Source organism: Astatotilapia calliptera, chromosome 2 (assembly GCF_900246225.1).
Source record: "Astatotilapia calliptera chromosome 2, fAstCal1.2, whole genome shotgun sequence".
Taxonomy (NCBI): Eukaryota; Metazoa; Chordata; class Actinopteri; order Cichliformes; family Cichlidae; genus Astatotilapia; species Astatotilapia calliptera.
This window is the reverse complement of record NC_039303.1, coordinates 21,554,357-21,580,746: the sequence shown is the minus strand read 5'-3', so window position 1 is coordinate 21,580,746 and position 26,390 is coordinate 21,554,357. Positions and strand designations below refer to the sequence as shown.

The 26,390-nt window shown below is 39.6% G+C and overlaps 1 protein-coding gene across 1 annotated transcript in view; it reads right to left on the bottom strand.

The window, feature by feature from the left end:
• LOC113028268 (selection and upkeep of intraepithelial T-cells protein 6-like) overlaps nt 1-25,855 on the bottom strand; it is a 33,606-nt gene extending 7,751 nt beyond the window's left edge. Inside the window, exons 1-9 of the mRNA XM_026178404.1 lie at nt 25,744-25,855; nt 10,060-10,221; nt 9,451-9,744; nt 9,226-9,351; nt 9,044-9,138; nt 6,233-6,319; nt 4,033-4,107; nt 3,613-3,711; nt 2,591-2,665 (exon numbers count right to left, since the gene is read on the bottom strand). Of these exons, the coding sequence (XP_026034189.1) occupies nt 2,591-2,665; nt 3,613-3,711; nt 4,033-4,107; nt 6,233-6,319; nt 9,044-9,138; nt 9,226-9,351; nt 9,451-9,744; nt 10,060-10,221; nt 25,744-25,855 (1,125 nt within the window). The remainder of the gene's footprint in view (nt 1-2,590; nt 2,666-3,612; nt 3,712-4,032; nt 4,108-6,232; nt 6,320-9,043; nt 9,139-9,225; nt 9,352-9,450; nt 9,745-10,059; nt 10,222-25,743) is intronic.
• Between the last annotated feature and the right edge of the window lie 535 nt (nt 25,856-26,390).

The window sequence follows — 26,390 nt, the reverse complement described above, 5'->3', positions numbered from 1 at the left end:
ACGTCACTGATCCGGAGCCGATGCAGATTGGCCGGTCACGGTTGACACCGGAGGAGAGGGAGCGGCGGCGTCGGGCACATGCCTGTTTTTACTGTGGCTCGTTGGATCACTTGATTGCTGCATGCCCGAAGGAGGGAAAAGGCGTCGCCCGCCGGTAGAGTCGGGGATACGGGTGGGCGGTTCGAACTCTGGTCAGAAACCCTGTTTTCAACTCCCTGTCACCTTGGAGATGCTACAGATCACTCATTCGTGCACAGCCTTGTTAGATTCCGGTTCAGAACAGAATTTAATCAGTCTCGCTCTCGCTGAACGATTAGGCGTTCCGCTCGTGCACCTTGAGCCGCCCATTCCAGTTAGAGCAATTAATAACCAGGTTTTCACTAAAATTTCTTTTCACACTGGTCCAGTGTCACTGTGCACTTCGGGAAATCATAGGGAGAGACTCACCTTTTTTGTCCTCGATTCACCTGATACTCCTCTCACTTTGGCTGTGTTTGCACAATCCGCACTTGGATTGGGAGGGGCAAAGGGTTATCAGCTGGAGCCCTTTTTGCCACTCCAATTGTCTGACTTCCGCCCGTTTTCCCGGCCCGGGGGAGGCTTCGGGGACTGATGCATATGTCCCCGATCTCTCCGGGGTGCCGCCGGAGTATCATGATTTGCGGGAAGTATTCAGTAAGATCAAAGCGCAGTCCCTACCGCCCCATCGTCCTTATGACTGTGCGATTGATTTGCTCCCCGGGGCGCCCTTGCCCGTGAGCCGATTGTATAGTATCTCTATGCCAGAACGCGCTGCGATGGAGGAGTATATTTAGGGATTCACTAGCGGCTGGGATAATCCGTCCGTCTTCATCCCCCGTGGCAGCTGTTTTTTTTTTTTTTTTTTTTTTTTTTTGTGGACAAAAAGGATGGGTCTCTTCAACAGTGTATTGATTTCAGGGGCTTGAATGACGTCACTATTAAAAAGAAGTATCCCTTGCCACTCATTAGCTCCGCTGTTGAATCCCTGCAGGGTGCCACGGTGTTCACTAAGTTAGATCTTCGCAATGCTTATCATTTGGTGCGAATCCGTCAGGGAGACGAGTGGAAGACCGCGTTTAACACCCCCTAGGCCATTTTGAGTATCTCGTCATGCCTTTCGGTTTAACGAATGCTCCAGCGGTGTTTCAGGCCCTTATTAACGATGTCCTACGGGATTTCCTCGACCGGTTTGTGTTCGTCTATTTAGATGACATTCTTATTTTTTCTAAGACTCTGGCTGAGCATCGTTCGCATGTCCGAGCTGTCCTTCAACGCCTCTTGGAAAACAGACTGTATGCCTGAGCTTATTCAACTCCTCTCGTCTGTCTTTAGTTGTCACGGCAACTCAGAGAACATTAATGTAACAGACAAAAGTACACAGTTTACCTCTGAAGCATTTGACCCATTCCTCCATAATACAGGCAACTCTCACAGCAGAACATCTGTCTACTACCCAGCTGCAAAATGGAGCAATTGAACGGTTTCTTCGTGACCTCTGCACCTGCATCCAGACAGCAATCCAGCCGTCACAGCCATGGAAGGAGACTGTGCTGGACTGGCTTCAAGTTTACTGTATAACACTGCATGCGACCACTTCCCTCTCCCTATGAACACCTTCATGGCAGAAAGATGGGTAATAAACTGGACATACTCCCTTTGCCTTCTACTGTAAGAAATATCAGCTGAAGAGGCAACATTACACTGATGCTAAGCGTCATGAATGGAAGCCTGCTTTTCTACCAGGAGAGAGAGTGAGGATGAGGAAACCACATCATTCTGTTAAAGGACCCCAGATTTACTCCTCCTGACCTGGTAGCACGCAACTCAAGTTTTTAAGTTAGATAAATAAATAAATGAAGCAAGTATGTGTGACAACAACACACACTGTCTCTGTACATTTTCGATAAACAACAACACCCTGCAATAAAAGACAGTCTTCACCCTGATGAGAAAACACTGAATCTCAGTATCACTAATGTCTGTAAAACTCTGAGGAGAGTGAATGTATGAAAGGCAGTGTGCTGAGCAGCTAGCACACGTCCTTACAGACATCTTTAACACCTCGCTGCAGCAGAATGTTGTTCCATCATGTTTCAAATCTGTCCCCATCACATGTTTTGTTGACACCTGCCCTCTGCATTAACTCCCTTAATAATGAAGTCCTTGTAGAGTCCCTTCCACGTCAGTCTTCGTACTGGCCAAACGGCTCCACAGAGCGATGTCCTCTGCTCTTCACCTGAGCTTTACGAGAACAGTCACGTATGAATGCTGTTTGTTGGTTGATCATCCCCCAGAAGCTGTTGAGAAAACTGACCCCTCCCACAGGTATCAACACCCCCATGTGTATCTGGCTGCTGGTCTTCCTCACTGACAGAACTCACTCAGGCTACGTCCACACTAATGCTTTTTTGTTTGAAAAAGCATCTTTTTCTCTCCGTTTCGGCCTCCCATCCACACTGAGACGGCGTTGTCTCAGGAAAAACGCAGCATTTTGAAAACCCTCTCGAAACCTTCCTCCATCATCTCCACTTTATTTCCCCCCCATCTTCTGAGCGATGTTTTCACTGACCTTTGATTCCAGTGTAGGAAATGTTTGCATCAGCCTCTGAATGATTTCATCCAGCTCCGTCTCAGATTTGGACATCTGTCAGAAAGAAAGACAGACAGATGTTGATGTTTCAGCACTTTGTTGATAAAGTGACAAAATTGATGAAGCTTCACACTGTGAGCAACATGTTTAAACACACAAAAACTAAAATAACTTCATTTCATAGACATTTTATTTAAATACAACTACTGCTCTTTGCGGCTCCTCTGTTCCAGCTTATGACCTTCAACCACACAAGTCTCGTATACTCTAAAGTCTGAAAGCACATTTATTTGTGTTACTGTCTGTTTAAGGTTTGCAGAATAATAATGAACGTAAACAAAATCACAGCTTTAACAAGGATCCTGTATCTTTAATGAAATGAACCTGAGCAATATTCTCACTCTTGTCTTTGTCTCTTCACACACAGTTAATCACATCAAATGCAACAATAAACAGAAGTTTTAAATCTCACTTCACTTACTGCTATTTGATCAGGTGTGTGATAACGTCAATATTTAATATAGAAGCTCAAATTTCAACAACATAAAATGCTGTCAGTTTACAAGATAAAATTAACATAAGAACATATAAATATTCAGCTCTGGCAGACTGCTACATATCAAATTTGATGACACATTGATTTTAGGACAGACTTTTTTCTTCTTTGATGTGGAGCATTTTTTACAGTGTGTCATCCTGTTTTTGCCATATCCACAAAATCTCGGTTAAAGGAAGATGACTGTGTTCATTTACTGAGATCCACAGTTTGTATATCATAAATTCTTCTTCTCATATTTTAGACATTTAGATTTAGATTAGTTTATTTATACAGTTGAGTGTGATAGTGAGTAAATACTGATGTTTACAATTATGTTCAATATGTATTTGTTGTGCCTGAAAATGAACAAATAAATGAATGAATGAATGAAATGAATGAATTATACTTTTCACAAAGAGAGTTGAATCAGCAAAATCACAATGTTTATAACTGAAAGACAAACCTCTGGATTTTTGTTCTCCAGCTGATTCTTCAGTTTCTCTGATGCTTCTTTCACCTGCTTGAGCTGATCGATGATTTCAGTATTCTTCTCTAACTGCAGCTGAAATGTCACATGAAGAAAGAACTGAAGGAAAAAACGTTCATGCTTCAGACACAATAATGAAACACAACACAATGAGTCACATTAAAGCTGTATGATGTAAATTTAAGGGAGCTGATGTTAACAACATTAAGTGTTGTGGGATGATGTCAACAATCTTGCAGTGGTAGGATTTCAAAGTTGTGTTTGGTTAATGATACAGAAGCTGCTGCTGGACAAAACTGCAGGAATATAAGTGCACAGGTCTGTGATCATTGGGAGGATGACAGCATCACATGTGTCCATGTTTACCTCTGTGTGCTGAGAGATGCTTTCACTGACCTCTGAGTCCAGTGTAAGAAATGTCTGCATCCGCTTCTGAATGAATTCAGCCTTCTCTAACTTAGAGTTGATCATCTGTGAGAAAGAAAGACAGACAGATGTTGATGTTTCTGCAGCGCTTTGTTGATAAAAGTGCCAAAATTACTGAAGCTTCACACTGTGAGCAACATGTTTCCAACAATTGTGTCCCCTTACACAGTCTGATTGGTGTGTTTTTTATTGTACTATTATTATTGTATTGTATTATTATTGTATTATTATTATTACATTGTAGCCACAGCCACCCTGGGGCGCACTGACAGAGTTTGATGTGCTGCGCTGCTGCTCCAGAGGGAGAGAAAGTACTTCCAGGTCAGTTTTTTGTTATTCCCTCATCCTCTAAGCTGTGTTCCTGTTTGCAATCCTTCACGGGGATGCTCCGAATGTTAAGTTAATGTCTGAACGTAAGTTACCTTTAATTTGTTGAGTTGCAAACTCAAGTTTTGCCGCAGCTTTGACTTTCTACCGAGTCATAGCGGCGCAATTTCACGTGGTGATTAAAGGCTTGTGCCACCAACTGCTGCCATAGTGTAGTACTTCCATTCAGCCACACGATGGCGCCATTAATGATGGTTATAGCCGGTGAATGTCTATGTTTGTAGTATGACATCACCACTGTGTTTAATCTGAGTTCTCTGTATATTTGAACCAAGTAATGTAATATTTACATAATTTGAGTTTTTATATGTTATGTCATGGACATTATATGCATAGATGGATGTGTAACTTTATAGTTTGAGTTTATATTAGTTGAACCACTGTTGCTGTAATATATTTGGTCTAACAATAACTTATTATTTACTACAGACTATTGGCTACACTGAGCTTTGAGGTGACAATAAACCAGCTGACTGTGACAGTTCAGCAATGTGGAAGCCTCGTGTCCTCTTTCCTGTGTTCTGACCGACACACCCTCTTGTTAGCTGCTGAACCTAAAATAACTAGCCCTGACCTATTACTCCTCAATAAAGACAGAGACAGACAACCATCACATCTATGAGCAATTTAGAATCATCTGCTAACCTAACACCACTAACATGTCTTTGGACTGTGGTGGGAATCTGGAGAGAACCCCTGCAGACACGGGGAGAACACGCAAATCCAGTCAAGATGGGGGATTTGAACCCAAGACCTGCTTGCTTCTTTGAAATGGTGTTAACCACCATGCCACAGTACAATGTTTCAGTGTAGGCCTTAGATAACGGACAGTCTGGACTAGTCATTAAACAGCACTGGTTGAACAGTCTCAGCAGTGTCGGCGCTTTGCATTATGGATGAGGAGAGCACAACTTTCTCCTCCAGCATCTCCACTTTCTACTGAGGCAGCATCAAAGTGTGCTGAGCAGCTGTGTCTGCATCTGGTTTTACAGCTTCAGGGCCTCAGAGAGGAGATCACTGCAGAGAAGATCACCAGGACTTCTCCTCCATCCATCCAGGAAGTCGAGCACAGATGCTGTCTCAGCAGAGTCCATAACATCATCAGAGACTCCGCCCACCCCCATCATGCACTGTGCTACCTGCTGCCCTCTGGAAAGAGGTTTAGCAGCATCAGGACCAGGACAGCCAGATGTTACAATAGTTTCATTCTCTAACCATCAGCACACCAACCACCCACCCTGACTGCCTCCCCCATTCCCTCTGTCCCCCATGACTCTATATTTACAGCAGTGTCATTTCATGGCTGAACGATGATTGTACACTTTTCTGCTGCTTTTGTTGATGTTCAATATATTTAAGATCCTGCGCAGCTTTTCCTTATTAATTTCCTTACTAATAAACTAAAATATTTCTTATTTTTTATTCTCACATGGATCTTTCTTGCATTTTATGCCTTTAGACATTAATTTTATTTATTTATTTTTATATTTGATGATGAGTAAATGCACTGGAATTTCATTCTGATGTGCACTAACTGTTCCGAATGACAATAAACTGGCGATTCCATTTAATTCTGACACATTTCTGCAAGCCAGTCCTTTCTTTGAATTTCAACGTGGATTATAAGTTTGTTTAATATATAGAAACAGTTACTTTTTTAGACATTTGTTACAAAATAAACAAAATAATCTCCTTCATAACTTTACAATACAGAGATAAAGAGACATTTAATAGGGACACACTCACACACATGACAAATATATACCAAATAACAAATACGAACCTCTTCTTTAATGTCCTGCAGATTCTTTTCAGCTTTCTCCCTCCTCTTTTGTTCCTCCTGAAGTTTCGACGTCCAAGTTATTGGCCACTAAGAGATGGCAGACAAGCCAAGTACAAATACTTTGTTACTGTACTTCAGTATAATTTTTCAGTATCTTTACTTGAGTATTTTTCTGAGATCCTTTTAGTTGTACTCACATTTTTAAACAAATATCTGTACTTTTGACTAATTATATTTTCAGAACAGGCTTGTTACTTTTTTTTTTACACACTGCTGAGGAGTCATTATTTTACATCACTGTGAGCCTTCAAATATCAAACTGATTTGAGCCAGGAGATGTCGCATAAAAAGAGATGACATGTGCCAAAGTCAGAGGTTAAAGTGGACCCCTAGTGTGGCATCTCTTCATCTGAGCATCTGCTTTTTCCTTGCCACACATTGACCTACTTTGATGGGATTCAGTAAGAAACTTAGTTATATTTGTGCTGTGATTTGCTTGTAGCGGCCGTTATGTTGTAAAACAGCGCTGATGGCAGCAGCTGGTTGCACAACTTGGTACACTCGGCCAGAGGAGGAAAAATCAGTTTGTGTTGGTCCCGTGACTCAGAGTTGCTCTCCTCCACACAGTGCTCATTTATAAAGTGCTTTAAAAACCCAAACGTTTGAGTGCAGCTAGACAAAAAACAAACAGCACAAATGTAGTCAAATAAACTGATTTTTAGTTTTACTGTAGTTATTTTCCTCTCAGTTCTCGATTCTCTCACTAGTTAGCTAATGTTAGAGAATTGTGGATCAATATGATTGTCATTGTGTAAGATGATTACATCTTTAGGATGAATACTGACTTCTGTTTCCTACACAGACACACACACACCACTGATCACATCACATGCTCATAGAGACACACACATCAGATGTTCTCTGTTGCAGACACACATGACACATGTGTGTGTACAGAATATCTCTACTTTTGTCACCTCTGGTGCCATTATTAGGATGAAGATTTGTGTCAGTGTGTGGGATTGTCCTCCTAAGGTTTTTCTTGTTAAATGGTGATTATGGGTAAGTGCATGTCACGGACTGCCGGGGCAGACCGTGTGGAGTGAGTAGAGGACCCAAGAGCAGACAGAGGTGAGGACACAAAACTGGATTTCGAACGAAAAGCGAGCCTTTATTGTGGCTGAGGACAAGGAGTGCAAACAAGGCAAAAGCGTAGTGACAAAACTAAACTATAACTAAACTGGGAAAGTGATACCAGGATAAACTATGAAGACACAGGAAACCATAACTATGACTACAAGGACTGGCTGTGACAACATGGAGGGTGGGAACACAGACGACGCGACACAGACTGTATGAAACACAGAGACTAAATACACATGAGGGATGATCAGGGGAAGTGGCCACACATGGGAGCACAGCTGACACACATGAACCTAACGACAGGACAGGAGAAGTGAAACTGAATACACTGACAATGAATACAGACTTACAAAGTAAAACAGGAAACATGGAGATTAGACATGACAAGAACTAAACATAACCACGCAGACATGACACATGAACCAGGCGGACTTAGTACAGGGGGAGATGACATAAACAACTAAGGAACAAAACTAAACTGCAATCTGGAAATTAACTAGGTGAACTAAGCTAGGTGCAAATGAATACAAAAGATACATGAAACTCAAATACTGGGTCGCTCGACCCAGGACCATGACACCGCATTTTGGGGTTTGTTATGGAGTAATACAAAACTAATATAACACATAGTGTAATGGATTACTTACTGCGGGTAATAAATAATGTAACACATTAGTTTAAAGTGTAATGTGAATTACAAAATGAGCGCAACACTGATTAAAGCTACAGTTAATAAATATGAGATAAAACGCAATCATGAGGTAGTGTCAATGGAAAATTGTACTGAGTAGTCAGTATAAGCTTTTAGTGATATAAGTTTATTGATGATAGAATACTGCATGATGGCCTTTTCCTTGTTTAGAACTGATTGTTCTTTTGATTGCTCAGAACTGATTGTTCTTTATGAAACGTGTTCTGATATTTGTATCTGAATCTTTCCACAGCGATAGTAAGAAGTTGAACAAGCAGTTCTGACCTCGCACACACACACACACACACATGCTCATGTCACTGAACGAATGTATTCATTTCGCTTGTATAAATAAAGAACGCAGACGGTGACAGAGCGCAAGTCTGTGAGTGTCTCTTACGTGTAGGAGTGCTCTGTCACTTGTCCTCGTGAGTAAAGACAACTGCAGTGTTTGTGTTTTCTAACTCAAGTGTCTCAGCTGAAGAACTGCGGGGTGACTTTAAGAAATCCCCTGTGAGGTAGAAAAACTTGTTTTTCATTGCTGGGTTGTATTTTTAAATCAATATGTTTCTTTTATGTATGAGCACACCTACTGTCTCTGTTGGTGATGTGTGAAGTCCAGGAAAAGCTTGATTATATAAAATAATTTCATCAGTAGCAACATTTTTACCAAAACAGAGACTGGTGTGACATTACTGAAGTAGTAATCTAATAATGATGAATGAAATCACACTGATGTTTTCACATTGTTTCTGCTTCATTCCTTTAACATCAATAGAGAATTCTTTCTACTCAACCTTAGTAAATGCCCATAATGCACATGATGTCTGTGTGGTAACCGTGTGCAGTTTTTTTTCTTTTTTCTGTTAAGCATTATTTCAGATAGTTTTATTTTGAAATTAGGATTAATATTCCATTTCATTTCTGAAAAACAATGAACATCTTGATATTTAATTTGTTTGTGTTTATCTACTCACGCATGAAGTCTTATTCTTAGTTTTGGGAGAAGAGCCTCTCAGAGGAACTTCAGCATCTCCCACATCAGTCTGATCCTCTGGGCTTCTGTTGTTCTCTTTTTGAAATTAAAAATAAATGAGAAGGAATGAAAATGAAAACATTGATTTATAGTAGAGGTAGGAAAAATGTATCAGTGACTTACTGTGTTTCTTCATTCTACATAAAAGGACAGCAGCTGATGAAATTAACAGCATGATGCAAAGAGCCAAACAAACAGCCAAACCGATGATGACAGAGGGAGAACTGGATGGGACCTCAAAGAAATCCTCTGAAATGGTAAAAAAAAAAAAGAAAAAACAAACTAGAAATCTGGACTTCATATGTTCAAAAAGTGTTTCTATCATAAATGCAATAATATAATTTGAACCTGGAACATGTATGTGTGTCTCTCTGTTCTGGCTGATTTTCTTCTGTTGGACTCTGCAGGTGATGTTGTTGCTGTGTCTCTTCTCCACAGTCACTCTGCTGCTGACAGTATAGAGGTCATCAGGACCTCTGAGGGTCTCTGTAGGTCCAGCAGAGAGGAGGTTTCCCTCACCGTCCAACCACAGCAGCTCAGGCTCTGGATACCAGCCTGCAGACTCACACTGTAACACCACTCCTCCTCTATTTTTGTCAATCCCTGATAAACTGATGACAGGTGAGGTGGCAGCATCTGATGCTGAGCAAAGAGTTTACAAAAGATGTTAGTGGGTGAAAAAACTCCTAATATGGACAGTAATTCACAATCATTAAATTATTAATATTACAAAATTCTGATGCATTTAGCGTGTTCTCTTTTCTGAAGTCTACTTACCAACCACAAGCTTAACAAAAGATTTTTTCCCCATTAAAGGAATGCTGCATTCATATGTTCCTTCATCAGAGAGTTTTACTCTGGAGAGTTTCAGTGAAATGTTTCCATGCTTCAGTTCATTGATGAACAGTGATGTTCTTCCCCTGTATGAAGGATTTCTTGTATTCACCAGATCCTGACCGGATCGCCACACATGGACAAATCTTGGGTTCAAGTCAGATCGTGTCCACTCCAATATCTCAGCTGTCACATCCTCTGCAGGCTCCACGTGACACGGTAAAATAACATCATCATCAACTAATGCAACTACTGGTTGATGTGGACCAACCACCTGAGACTCCGCTGTAGACAGGAGGAAAAAGAAAGAACGAAAGAAAAAAAGAAAGATAGATGTGTTTTTTCATTTCTGCAGCAGGTGTGAATGTATATATATATAGTTAAAGATGACACTCAGAGCATTATTTTTCTTTCTCGTTTTAAAAATTTTGATGAAGAAACCTGTTTCACTAAATAATTAAATAAACACTTGCGGGCAGGCAACAAATCATAAAAATCAAACTATTAACTACTGTTTGTACCAAATGTAACATATTTACTATTTTGTTTATATGCACTGTAATAAAAAATACTACGCATGTAACATCAAACTTACCTCGATTTAAGTGTATTAGAAGATGGAAAATCAAAATACTGAAGACTTTGGCTGGAGAAAGGGAGAGTCCATCTTTCTGTGGAAGCATCCTTCTCTGAAAATACATCAAAATAAATACAAGTGTGGCCACAAGAGGTCATTAAAATCAACTTATTCAAGACTAAAAACATATTTTACATGTTACATGTTTTAATATGTCAAGTACTGTCATGAGGCCTTCAACATGCACTTAGCACTATAACTTTCCATTAACTCCAGAGTTAAGGCACCAGACATTTTGTTACTGATTAAAGTGAACACATTACTTCACATTACTTCACATTAGTGCTAAATTGCAGCCTGGAGAATAACCTTTGGTCAGTGTCATCTTTAGCTTTGAGATGAACTCTGTCTGCTGCTGATTGTTTTGATTGTGTAATGGGCCTCAAAGAAAGCTTAGCTATCAGATAATAAGGTTTCATAAATAGGTACTGTATTGATCCACAAGGGAAATTGGTTTGTTACACCAGCAGGATAAAGAATAAAAATAGTGCAATATGCAATAAACAACAAATAAATACAAAGTGGTCGGATCAAAATCTGTGTTTATAGATTACAAGTTCAGAGTTGGATAACCATATCTGATGTTTGCACATGTTCTCCTTTATTTCAAAAGATATCCATAATAAAAGTATTTTAAATTTTATTATTTATTGTTTTCCATCTCATAATTTTCAGCACATGGACAAAAGCTGGCCTCACCATAAAATGCATAAAATGGCCGTTTATGAAAAGTTGGAATCACAACTGGTAAACTTCAGCCAACAGAGACAGTTTGCTGTGAGTGTAGACTGCAAATTGACTTTTTAGCTGCTTGACTGTGCACAGCTGCTGTAAATCAGTCAAATATAAAATATTTACAATGTTTCAATGCCTTCAGTTTTCTTTACACAAAGTAGAATATTGTTAAAACAGAAGAAAAAATACTTGGAAGAATGACTCTGCACAGACCTCTACAGTATACTTTCACTTTCAAAACTTTCTTTTCTGCTTTCAAATGAAATTTTTTAAACCTGTGTCATTCGTTTGTAAAATGTTTAATTACATTTACATGGATTTATTTATGTCAGTAAAATAAATTATACTATAATCAGACTTCATAACTAGACATCAGAAAAGCATGTAGAACTTAAAAATAGACAATTTGAAAGAGACTTACTCGTGGAAAGTTGTGTGAGCCTACAAGGGTGACGTTTGAAAATCATTAACCTGCTGGCCTTACTTTGGCTTATCAACTCCAGATCCCTCATATATGCTCAGAGTTATGCAAAAAATAAACCGTGTTAATCAAAGTGTAATGCTCGAAAAATCCATTTAACATCCATTGTTGATCCTGGTTAGATCAGTTGTACAGTGTGTCAAATGCTGAACTTTGAGCCTGTTATAAAATAATCAAGATGAAACCATATCCGTCTTTGCAGTGTTCAAAAAGGGGGAAGAATTCACATGGTAGGTGTTATCTCAGCTATCATAATGAAGGTGGCAGTAGAGGACTAAATGCACACTGATCAGATACTCAGGTTTACCAATGACCTAATGAATCTTTCTTAAGCTTGTATTGAAAAACGGTTCATTACTGAAAGCTTTTCTAAACAGTCCTCTTTGGTGATATCTGGTGGCCACAAATATGAAGAGCAGCTTGCATCTACAGCTTGAAATGAACTGATTCATTATGATTACCCACTCTACAGAGCCGAGTTATCAACTTCTGTTTGATACCATGTGACATTTTTGTGAACTATCAGGGTACTGTTGTGGTGTTTTGAACATGTATTTTTAGGGGTGAAAAAATACATGCTGTGTTTATTTGATTAATAAATGATTTTGATAAATAAATATGTTTAAACATGTGCCGTGCTGTGTTCCCACTTTGCTTGTGACTTTTTTTTTTCTTTTTTGTTAATCGATATTAAAATAAAATACATTGTATTGTATATTATTATATATAGTCTTATAATAGGTTGGGAGTATGCTTGCGCTGTGAGGTCTTTGCCTCTGATCATGTAATTAACCACAAGCTAAAATCAGGGGAAAATCCTGTTTTGTACATACATTAGCCGCACCTGACTAAAAGCTGCAGGTGTTTCAATGTTGACTTATCATATGTAAGAGAATATGCACAAAGGGAATTGTCAGGAAAGAGATGGCTGTTTGGAGACACACCCCTTTTATTAATATTTTGAAAAACAAGTTATGGGTACATATTTGCATATTTGTAGCGCTACTTTGAAGTTTGTTTTTCGTGCTACTTGTACGGCACTATGTTGCCTGGTGGATGGACATGTGACCAACATACCACTCTTGAACCCCGATACTGTGTGTCTGATCACATGCCCTTCCGCCAGGTAACGTAGTGCCGTACAACAGCGGAACAAACAAAACAAATCATCTTAAGATATGACAAAAATCATGGACAATCCATAGAAAAGCCGCACCTGACTAAAAGCTGCAGGGTTCAAAGCTTGTGCAAAAAGTAGCGGCTTATAGCCCGACAACTACGGTAATAAAATTCATATGTGTAGTGTATTTTTATGTTTGTTTTAGACCTGTCTTGCATACAGTGCCCTGCAATGATATTCAAGGGATATGCTACTTGTAATCAACTCTTCACATTTGTAAACCTCATTTCAGTTGGGTACATACTATGTTACCTTCAACAGCAACTTAAATAGTTGGATGACCTATTGCAGTGTCTAAGAGTAATTCTGAATCACATATTTTAATATACTGTATGTTTGGACCATAAGGCGCACAGGATTATGAGGCGCGCTGTCGATGGATGGGTCTGTTTTCATACATAAGGGCACCGGATTATAAGGTGCATTAAGCAAAACAAAACAGTCAGATAAGTCAAACTTTACTCAACTCATTCTTCTTGCTTCCTCCACTTCCTTACCATTGATTCATTAATGTTGAATTCTCTTGCAGCTGCTCTATTCCCATGTTGTTGCAATATATTAATGACTAACCTCGTATTGTGGATGGATTATCTCAGTTGTTCTCCTGACTGAAGTTTGGTCCGTTTACAGCATCCTCCCTGCAATCGCATTTGTCCCTGACCATCAGGAAGGGTTCCTGTTAACTTTTATCCAGTGGAAAAAAGTTAGCGTTCATCCTCCAGCTTCACTGTGTTATGCTTTATGTTATGCTAACATAGCTGTGTCATTAGCATTAGGGCTGCTCAATTAATCGAATTTTAATCACGATTACGATCTGGGCTTTCAACGATCATTAAACATGACTGAGCCGATTATTAGCCCCTCCCTCATTTATCCACGACACCTTAAAGGCCGGTCTGTGAAAATATTGTCAGGCATAAACCTGTCCGTGGTGCAAAAAAGGTTGGAGACCGCTGATTAAGAGGACCCGAGGGAAGCTCGGAAAGCTAAGCAGAAGTTATTTGGAGAGGAGAGAGTGACTGCCATTGGTTGAAAAGAGAAGTAAAAAAAACTTCAGTGGTGTTGCACACTATTTTATATTATTTTTTTAAAGTCATTATTCAATACATTGTTATTGTTAACCCTTTAAAGCCGGTCAGAGCAGCATGCTCCGTTTTGTGTAACTATTTTTAAATCCCTGTAGAACCTGAACCACGTAAGCTAGCGCAATAATTTGTTTTGCATATGAAACCTGAGGAGTTGTACTTACATCTTATGCCATCAGCTTGTCCTCGGTCACGGTTTCCTTCCACATAAAGCTTTGCAAAAAATTGCATAAAAAGCGCTTGCAGCAACAAAAACATAATATTCCAGAAACACGCTTTGCCGATCCGATCAGCTGTTCGTAACACTTCCCACATTGAAACAGACATCAGCGTGAACTATTGCATGTACGTTATTTCCTGCCCAAAACCGGAAGTGACGTCATTTTCGCGGAAAATGTAGTTTTTTACTTGTAGACCTTAAAAGCCTATACTGGTCATGTTTGACTTTTCTGAATAGTCTCTGGGATGCTTAGAACTCGAATTGCACTGCTGGAAATAGTTTATTTTGATGCACCTGCTGTTTTCTTTGCAAATTTGCATCATAGGATTGTTTTTTCGTTTTTCCTGCAGTATATAAAAATTGGTGTATCTCCAAAATAAAACTATGAAGACACTCAAATAAATTTCCTGTTGTTGTAAACTATTTTTTGCAACTTTTTTGTATTTAAAGTTTTGAGGAATAAACCTCTTAAATTTCTCCAAGTAGAAATATATGTAAAAAACAAAACAAAAACGATTTTCAATTGTTTTGTAATTTATTGCACTTTTTTGCAATTAATGTAGTTACTATGCACTTAATGCATACATATTATTAAAATATGGGCTATAACAGTTGTATTGATGTATAGCAACTTGAAATGCTCCCACATTTAAAAACACAGACTGGAATATGTTCACCCACACAGACCTGGACCAGTATGCCTCATCTGTACTGGATTACATCTCCGAAACCACAGACAGTGTCACCACCCAGAAACGGATCACCATGTACCCCAACCAGAAGCCTTGGATGAACCGGGATGTTCGTCTCCTCCTGAAGGCCCGCAACACCGCCTTTAGGTCAGGAGATGCACACGCCTACAGCACAGCCAGGGCTAATCTAAAGAAGGGCATCAAAAAAGCCAAACACCATTACAAAAAGAAGGTAGAAGAACACTTCTCCAACTCCAACCCCCGACGCATGTGGTAAGGACTCCAGACCATTACAGACTACAGGACCACCAAACCCTCCCCCGCATCCTCTGATGTCTCCTTCCTCAACGAGCTCAACAACTTTTATGCTCGTTTTGAGCGAGGGAACCCCACAACCACAACCAAAGCAGACATGACGCCAGACCACCAACCTCTGACTCTCTCCCCCACCGATGTAGGAGCGGTGCTGAGCAGGATCAATGTCCACAAGGCTGCAGGTCCTGATGGCATCCCCGGGCGTGTTCTCAGAGCGTGTTCTGGGGAGCTTGCAGGAGTGCTCACAGACATATTCAATCTGTCCTTGGCCCACGCTGTGGTACCGGCCTGCTTCAAATCCACCTCCATCGTCCCGATACCCAAAAACTCCAACCCATCTTGCCTCAATGACTGCCGCCCAGTAGCACTCACCCCCATCATCACTAAGTGCTTAGAGCAGCTGGTCCTAGCACACTTCAAATCCTGTCTCCCCCCCACCCTGGACCCCCACCAATTCGCATACCGCCAGAACAGGAGCACAGAGGATGCAGTCTCCATCGCACTGCACTCTGTCCTCTCACACCTGGACAACAACAACACCTACGCCAGAATGCTGTTTATAGACTTCAGTTCAGCATTCAATACAATCCACCCCTCACAACTCATCAGGAAACTGACAGACCTGGGCATCAGTTCCCTCATCTGCAAATGGTTACTGGACTTCCTGACCAACCGCCCCCAACATGTCCGGCTGGATAACCACTGCTCATCTACCATCACAATGAACACCGGTGTACCACAAGGCTGTGTGATGAGCCATTTCCTCTACTCCCTCTTCACCCACGACTGCAGACCTGCTGATGGTTCCAACACCATCATTAAGTTTGCAGATGACACCACGGTGATTGGCCTCATCAGTGACGATGAGGCCGCCTACAGGGAGGAGGTGGATCGTCTGGCTGAGTGGTGCGACAGAAACAACCTGCTGCTTAACACCGAGAAGACCAAGGAGCTCATCGTGGACTACAGGAGGAATGCTGACCCACATCCACCCATCCACATTAAGGGGACGGCTGTGGAGCGTGTGAGCAGCTTCAAGTTCCTGGGAGTCCACATCTCCGAGGATCTCACCTGGACGACCAACTGCTCCAAGCTGGTCAAGAAGGCTCACCAGCACCTCTTCTTCTTGAGGACTCTGAGGAAGAACCACCTGTCCTCAGACATCCTGGTGAACTTCTATCGTTGCACCATCGAGAGCATCCTGACCAACTGTATAACAGTCTGGTACGGGAACTGCTCTGCCTCGGACCGGAAGGCATTGCAGAGGGTCGTGAAAACTGCCCAGCGCATCGCCGGAGCACCACTTCCTGCCATAAAAGACATCTACAGGAAGCGGTGTCTGAAAAGGGCTGGGAAAATCATCAAAGACCCCAGTCACCCATCACATGGACTCTTCACCTTCCTGCCCTCTGGGAGGCGCCACAGGAGCCTCCGGACTAAGACCACCAGGTACCGGAACAGCTTCTTCCCCACAGCTGTCAGACTCCTGAACTCTGCCTCCTGACATCTGACCCACGTTAAACTCATGGACTGAACATACACACCCCCACAATGGACAACTGTACCCTCAAACACACAATAATAACATGGAGTGAACCACCACTCACAACCACTAGCACTTTATATAGCCTCTGTAGAAACTATCTACACCCTCACTTATCTTAACTGCACTACTGTATAGCTCTGTGTAAATAATCATTCTGTACATTCAATAATCTTTAATCCTACAACTGTTTACAACTTGCGTAGTTCCCATTTCTGTATAGCTGTACATCTCAGATTTCTGTAAAGTTATTTATTTCATATTCTGTATAGTTTTTCATATTTATATCCTGTTCATAGCCTGTACATAGCTTGTACTCACTACAGCCTGTACATACTTAGTTATAGAATATTCACAACATACTTCATACCGTGTACATTATAACATAATAGACCCATTTCTGTAATATACTTACATATCTATACTATTGCTAATATATATTGTAATATACCTATATCACTAAAGCACTTCTGGATGGATGCAAACTGCATTTCGTTGCCCTGTACCTGTGCATGTGCAATGACAATAAAGTTGAATTCTATTCTAATTCTAAATGGCACTACAACATGTAAAAAAATAATATAAGCTCTGGCGGACTTGGTTCTATAGTAGGTCTTAAAGGGTTAAATAAATATCGTCAAATAATCGAAATCTCAATTTCAGTGAAAATAATCGTCATTATCATTTTTGCCATAATCGAGCAGCCCTACTAGCGATCACATAGCACATCATTATATACCAGCTAGTCCAACTTCAGTAACCGTACAAAAGTCACTGCTGTCTAGTTTTCTGTCTTCATTTATGTTGTAAGTGATAGCAGAGCTGTACGTTTTAATTTCTTCAGAAATCTCAGTCAGAACATGCTATATTGTGTTTAGGTGGAAACTAGCAAGCTAACCTCCTGCTAACTTCTAACTCTGCTAAATTTAATAAATTCTGTTTTCATGGATGCCTGGATGTTAAACTGAATTGTTACAGCTGGAAAAGCAGCAACGCTGATCATTTTATTGAAGATGAAAGAATTAGGACAGTTTTTTAACTCTCAGTGATGCTGCAGTGTTCGTTTGACTTTGGGACCTGAAGCGGACAGAGTTTTGGACCCAAATTACTCAGAGTCCGCCAGGCTCCTGACTATGGTAGCCGTAATGCTCCGACAATCCATCAAGCAGTGTGGCTTTGTAGCTTACCAAAGTCGTACTAAAACACTTTTTGACAGATTTTTGAGCGCCATGTACCACATAAAATCAGTTCAAGGTCAGTAAGCACAACCAGAATTCATATACAAGGCGCACTGGATTATAAAGCGCATTGTCGATTTTTGAGAAAATTAAAGGATTTAATAGTTTTTTAATAGTGTGCCTTATAGTGCGGAAAATACGATAATACACCAATTTAAGGGTTGAGTCTTGAGTTATCAAATCTGAGGTAAAGGCTTAATCATCTTGACCAAATTTTTCAAAATAAGTTGTTTAACAATTTGGGAGGAAGAAGAAGAAACATGCACAACATTGTTTCAGTCTCTTAAGCACATAGTAGAAGTCCACCAAATCAACAAACACATAAAGTAAAGTAGCATTATTCAATAAAGAAAGTGGAAAATCACACTGTCACGACACACACAAGAAGCAAACTGGTAAGAGAGCTCCTTTTACATTAAAAATTTTTTTATTCTACCAGCCCTTTCGTTATCGTGCAGACTCAGCACAGAGCATCATCACTTATCCTAAAGCCAAGAGTGGAAAATAGATTTGTAGTCTTTCACATTAACATACAGTAAAAGCAGCCATCATGTTTAAGCCATGTTCAGAGCGATATGAATCCTGCCAAACGCTGCAGTTCATAATAAAATAATTTATGGCTTTCCTCTGCTAATCTAGTAATGCTTAAAATAATTCTGCTGGTGACACATGTTCAAAATAGCTTTACCTGAAAAGGGGGAGAGTAAGTTAGAGAGGTTAAAAAAACATTTTACAAGGATTCTGATTAATCTGTTAACATCTTGTGCTGTTTCTAATTTTCAGGTGCAGCTATTCTTCATGTCTCCTAACAGACTCCAACACTTTCAATATCTAAGTCTTTATCTTTTGATTGTGAGAGCCCTGGTGGTTCTACTGAACTGAGAGGAGTCAGAACCACTGAGGAAAAGTTAGAATATATTAGTCCAGTACGTAACAGTAAAAGAACTTTGTCTTCATGCACAATTTTTCAAACTTATGTAACAGACAGCGCAGAGTACTGGTGTGAGGTTAACGGGGGTCAGAAAAGCAGCAGTGTCAACATTATCACAACTGGTAAGTTTATCATATTTGTGAAATTAGTAAATAGTTTTATTTTAAAATGTGAGACTTCATATACACACACTGGATACACATTGTGTATTTGTCATTTAGGCTTTTTTTTAAAAACTATAAACACTGAGCATGACGAACACAGAGATGGTTTCACTTTAACACATTGTCAATGGAAAATTGTACTTAGTAGTCAGTATAATCTTTTAGTGATATGAGTTCGCATATGGTAGAATACTGCATGTAGTTATTTGTATTAGGAAATATTTAACCATGTATGCTTAGAGGCATATAATCAGTTGTGTAGTGACACGATGTGTGATCTCTAGCAGGCTGCAAAAGGCTTGGTGTGCACTCCAGGAATGCACCCCCACGTCCTGGGAGCATGAGAGAGGTCGTACTTTGTTTTATTGTTTTACGGTAGGATTAACGTAGCTATGTCTGTTTTAGTTCAAGTGCTTCTTTACATATAGATGAACAGCTGGACTTCCTCACCATGTTATCTAGGGTGAAACATCTAGGGTGAGGGGGAGACTACCCTCTTCCTGACCAAGGATGTTTCCTTTTGTGTTTTCATGTTATATGACCCTTTGATCAGCAGGACCACACACACACACACACACACACACACACACACACACTGAAGTATAAATAACCAGGGCAGTTTCTTAGCGCGAGCCTCAGTGCTGGAGGCTGCCCTTGTTAGCAAGAAGTTCTGTGTGTTTCTCTTCTCTGAGTCTTTACTGAAGAAGTGTTTTAGAGTATATTTCTTAACACACATACTGCATCAGATCAGTACAGATCATGTGTAAAGAGGAGCTCAAAATGGTTTCAGCAGTTTCTTATTAGCTTCAACAAAGAGCTCATGTTTTTGGTAGGATTTGCATTTCATTCTGTCTGTAAACACAACAGCTCTAAAAGTTTTCGTATTCTCATAAAACTCTGTAGTTTGTAGAGCAGGATCATGTTATAACAATCCATTAAAATCTGGCTTAAATTCACCGAGGTCTTCAAGGGAGACTTTATGATTTGTTTGTGGAAAACTGACAAAAATCCTTAAAACTTAGAAACTATGGTTCTTAAAAGTGTGCTGGGTAATGTCAACATTTTCAAAACATAAACGTTTTAAAAAAAATCATATCAGATTTGACCTTTGACCTCTCCCTAAATCCAACAGATCAACCTGAAAGTCAAAATAACGATAATGCTATATAGAGCCGATTATATGTCATCATTGGTATACAAATACAGGCCATTTACCATTTACCATTGGTACTGAAAGCATGTAGGGAATGATACATGGGGATTGTCAGTATCAAGTTACTTTGGACCTCTGATGTCTTCTTTAGGGTCAAATAAAGTCAAACTTTCATAAGATGTACTTCATCTATGCTTCAAATTCTGCTGCCTTTATATTGGTGAAATGTTTTGTGATTTTGTTTTGTGCATTGCAGTAACAGGTTACAACACTTAAATAAAAAACAGTACATGTACAATGTTCCTGAACGTTTTTTGAGATAAATTGTTTTTTATCAAAACCTTTTTTTCACTTGATGTTTGTTATTTTATTTTTTTTATATGAATTTCACTAAAAACCAAATCAGTGCCTCACATATACTATATCCACATAAGTGGAAAATAATCATACTCAAAATTATGTCACGTATGTAAGATTAGTTTTAAAACACTTAAAAATTCACTCATCCATCTTTTGCAAACAGTTTGTTTGGCGCCCTCTGCAGGCCTGGAGGACATTTACAGTAAGAACTTTTATTCTTTGACGGAGGTCTCGGGTAGAAAAGGACAAGGTAGGAAGTGGGGTGAGAATGAAAGTTTGTAACAGGGATTCCAGTGGATAAGGATCTTGAAAAACTAAAACGGAGCATTCAAGGTTTGGAAGTGAGTCGAGTTAAAAGACTATTAAGATCAGTCAGTGGGGAAAGAGTTGATAGAGTTGATGATATTGAAGTTTCAAGATCTTACCCTCCAGAAAAAGTCAAAATAGGATGCTATGTGTTTCATAGTTAGACCATATATCCCTCCCCCTCTTAGATGCTACAAATGTCAGCAATATGGGCATCTAGCAGCAGATGCAGAGGACAGCAAAGGTGTCCTAGGTGTGGGGATAACCATAGGTATGAGGAATATGGGGACAATGCGCAAGATAAATGTTGTAACTGTGGGGAGAGCACAGGGTGACATGTGTGGGATGTGAAGCTAGGAAGAAGACCATTGAGGTTGAGCAGGTTAAAGCAGGTAATAACATGGACTATTCAGAAGCTGTTAAACTGTGTTTCATTGTTCTTGTAACAGTTAGAATAAAGATCTATTCTATTCTATTCTATTCTATTCTAAAAGGGTGCAAGTACAGAAAGGAAAAACTGAGATAGGAAGGGTTCAACAGGTATCATCGTCAGGTTTGACTCAGGTAGAGAGAACAGGTATTGCAATCACAGAGGAAAAGATAATGTTATTCAATGCATAAGTATCAGTTGTGCAGATCAAGTAAAATACAAGACAGAAAAAATCAAAATGAGTGTGAGCAGAGAAGTGTTTTGGTATGAGAGAAATTTCATGGGAACATATACACAATAGACCAGGGGAGATGGGAAGCCAGGAACATCAGGAGAGAAAATAATGTGATCATTTTGAAATAGAATTCCAGAAGTTTATTAGCAAATGGACAAGAGTTTAAAGGATTCATAAAAAATCTAATAAGACACCTGATATAATTTGTATCCAGTAAACATGGCGCAAATCAAATTTAGATTGTAATTTGATTTAATTTGTATTCAAAGTTTATAGCAGTATACATAGAGTTTGGAACGAAGGTAAAGGAGGAAGATGTGTAATTTTTGTAAAATAAAGTATTCAGTATAGAACTCTAGCAAAAGGTATGCAGTTGGAATATATTATGATTGAAACATGGACAAAGAAAGGAAGTGTTAAAGTTGGATACATCCATAAAGTGGTATGTGTGGAGACTTTAATGCTCACAGCACAGTATGGGGGTAATTATAAGGATGAGAATGGAAATGTAACCGAGGAATTCATGGAAAACTAAAATTACTAGGGGTGCAACGATATTTGTATCGATATTGAACCGTTCGATATAGTGCTTTCGGTTCGGTACGCATATGTATCGAACAATACAAAATTTGTAATTTATTTTATCAACTTTCCTTCTGACGATGCTGTCTGTGTTGAGCGCTCAGTGAATCTGCGTTCGACTACTCCGCCTAGGCTGCACTGTCGAGCGCAGATCCACTGAGCGCTCAACACAGACAGCATCGTCAGAAGGAAGAGCGCAGGGCAAGCTAGCGAGACAGAAGTTAAGCTCTCCTTGCGACATGGCAAATTGAACCTCCCCCACCCTCATTCAGATCTGGCGTTTGGAATTATTTTGGTTTTCATGTGACGTATGACCCTGAAAGTAAGCGCGTCATGGACTAAAGTAAAACAGTATGTTGGATGTGCCACGCAATGCTCAATTACATGGGTGGGAACTAGTGTGTTAGCGCAGTTACAGTGGGGCAAAAAAGTATTTAGTCAGCCACCGATTGTGCAAGTTCCCCCACTTAAAATGATGACAGAGGTCAGTAATTTGCACCAGAGGTACACTTCAACTGTGAGAGACAGAATGTGAAAAAAAAATCCATGAATTCACATGGTAGGATTTGTAAAGAATTTATTCGTAAAGAATTTCAGTAAATTTCAGTAAAGAATTAAATAAACACATGCAGGCAGGAAACTAATAAAAGCTCTCCAATAACTCCAGAGTTAAAGCAACAGGTATAAAGTTATCGATTGAAGCAAACCTATTACTTTACATTAGTTCCAAATTGCAGCCTAGAACAAACTTTTGATCAGTGGTATTTCTATTCTTGAAATGACCTCTGTATGACTTTTCATAGACACATACTGTTTTGATCCACAATAGAATAACTCTGCCCAGACCTCTACAGTATGCTCTAACTTTAAAAACTTTATTTTCTGCTCTGCAGTCAAATATCTAAAATCTCGATGATTCTTTTCTAAAACATTTAATTACATTTAAAAGATTTATTTATGACAGTGAAATAAATTATACTATAATCAGACATCAGAAAAGCATGTAGAACTGTTGCGCTCCTAGCCTAGGCATGTAGAGACGCACATAAGATTTGGGGGGGAGAAGCAAGTACCCACCCTGGTTCCCAATCCAAACAACCAAACGTGGTTATGAGTTTTAAAAAAAGGTGATTTTATTCAGTGTCAAGAAGCATAGCTCCTGGGTGGACCCAGGCCAAAATAATAAACAAAACCAACTAAGTCCCGCCAGTGAAACACTCACTAAACCCTAAGAAAGAAACAAAACAAACAAATGACAATGACTATCCCTCGCTTCCTAGACCAGAAACAGGAGAAAACAGTTCAAAACAAAAACGCGGCTCACCGCTTCGCTTCAGCCTATGCACACATAAGCACTGGACTCATATCTACACATTTGGCGGCTCTCAGGGAGCACGCTTCCACATATACAAAATTACACAAAGAATTTGGAAACCAGGGCAAGGTCTGAGTCTGCTGTCAACCGGTTCACTCTCGCTCGCTTCTCTCTCTCCCAGCAGCTGTCAGAGCGGCTTTTTGAACCCAGTCGCATGGTCCGTGGTCCAATCAGCAGCTCACTGCTCTTCATTGGAGGAAGGACCTGCAGAGATTCTTAAAACACAGTAAAGAAACACAGCACAGCAGCTAACACAGATTTCCTATGGCCACAGGCCGTAACAAGAACCTAAAAATAAACAATTTGAAACAGATGAAACTGTAGAAAGTTGTGTGAGACTACAAGGTGTCTGAAAATACTTAACCTGATGGCGTTAACTTACGTTGGCTTATCAACTCCAGATCCATCATATATGCTCAGATTTATGGAAAAAAAATTCAAAGTTCTTGTTAATCAAAGTATAATGCCGGAAAAAATATTAATTTATCAGGTTAACACTCATTGTTGAATCTGGTTAGATCAGGTATACAGTGTGTCAAATGCTGAACTTTGAGCCTGTTATAAAATAATAGAGCTGAAACCATATCTGTCTTTATGGTGTTCAAAAAGGGGGAAACATTCACATGTGATGTGTTATCTCAGCTATCATACTGAAGGTGGCAGCACAGGACTGATCTTTGAAGTACACACTGATTCTCAGGATTGTTTTATATCATCTGTGTGAAATGCACTTCACACACAGATTTCTTTATCGCCAGATGCCACGTTTATTTTTAGTTTTCATTTGTTGTGACAGTCTGACAGCTCCGGTCTCAGCTGATTCACAGCTTCCCCTCTGCTTAAATAATATTACGTACTGGCAATTATAACTAAAACAATTGTTTGTATATCAGATTTCAAACAAAGTATAGGCAACAAAAATATGTCTCTGTCCTGAGACCTAGTGGAGCTCAAAGACAGAGATCTAAAAATTATTTTTATTCATTTGTTGACATAAAATAACTCATCAACTTCTTCAGGTATCAGTGGTTCAGTGTACAGAGTATGCAGATGGGAGTTGAACAGCTGAGCCTGAAGAAGAGGTTTGATCTGTTTGACCTGGCAGTAGGTCGGCAGATCAGTGATTTCGTAGACTTGCAGTATACGTACAAAGGGTCTGCCTGCACCAATTACATGTTTGCTAAAATAACACAAACACATTCTTTTCTGTTAGAAGTGAAGTGAACTATCTAATACTAGCAAAGTCAAGCAGTTTCTTTTATGTGGACCTAACTACGAGTTTCATTTCCACCCGTCTCCCTTTCTTTTTAAACTTAGGCTCCTATTATCACTATTAACAGAAGCACCCTACCATCTTACTGCTCAGCATCAGCTAGCAGCACCTGGACCAAACCAAATCATGAAATAAGGAGGGGGAGGCGGGGTCAGAGTGACTGGATTTATTGTTTGCTGGAAAAAAACAAAACAAAAGTAATGCTAGGAAACAAAACTCTTTCTAAGTACCTCGTGAAGCAACAATAAAAAAGACTAATTGAATGTTCACCTGTGTTCTAGATTCCAGTCAGTCACAGGCCCTTAGAATCATCATCACTCAGTGTTTGAATACAAACAAGGCTGAAAAACGGTTATGTTTGATTTGTCATATAGGAAACAGCTAATCACATGTAATAAAAACAATAGAGTATGTGGTTTAAAGAGACTTCACATGTGAGACATTTATAAATACAGTTTATACTTTGAATAAATATAGATGATGCATTCTCAGTCTTTCTTACTCTGACTGAGTGCTCATAGCTGTTTTTACTACAAGTCTCATTGATACAATCACACAGACGTTCATAGAGCATTTGGTGTTTAAGCAGTTTAATATTCACTCACACTCTGGTGGATGCATTTGGGCAACATGGCGTTTAATATCTTTCTTAAGGACACTTTCACGTGCAGACTGCAGTAGAGGTCGATATTAATCTTAAACTGCTGTTTGATCTGCAGATTGAATTTAAAGGAAGCGATAAATACTCAAAACCTAAAACAAAGACACAAATATATTGTAACTCATCTGTATGTAAAGAATAGTTTCAGCTGGACTTGTTTTTGCAGTTCGTGGTCAGTATCAAACTCCTAACTGCTCTCTTTGTCCTTTACCTGCTCTCTGGTAGAACCACAGTGAGTCAGGCTTCATGTTATTGAAGTCAAACTGCAGGAAGAGGAAGTTTTCATCTGCAGTACAGAGCAGCTGTATTTCAGGCTCAGACATTCAGCTGCAGGACAACATGAAGGTTACAGCTGTCTGCTTCACAATGTGTGAGTTCTCTGGTTTTACATATTTCTGTGTACTTGAATAAAACTTCCACAAATTGTTTTAACAGCATTAACACTGGAAACTTATTTAATTACAGTGTTTCTGTCAATCTGGTCGTTGTCAGGTTTGTCAGTATGTTCACAGTTTGCATTAAATAAAACTCACTGAAGGTCTGACAGATTAAAATGTCATCATTTATAAATATTTCAGCAGGAGGTCGTGTGCAGAAGATCATTTGTAACTGAGTTTATATTTGCAGTAACAAACTCTTTGGCTGATAATTTCTTTAATTTTTCAGTGTTACTTGTATTTATTCTGCTGGCCGCACATGTTGAAAACAGGGGTAAGCAGCTGGGCAAGTTTCTCTCTTAAATCAGACGATTTTGTCAACAAACCTTTGTTTACTACAAAATTGATCTTTCTGGTTAAGATGCTGCGTTTTGCATCGTCCCAAAAAGACTGCAGTTCTTTGAGCTGGAGTCTGTCTTCT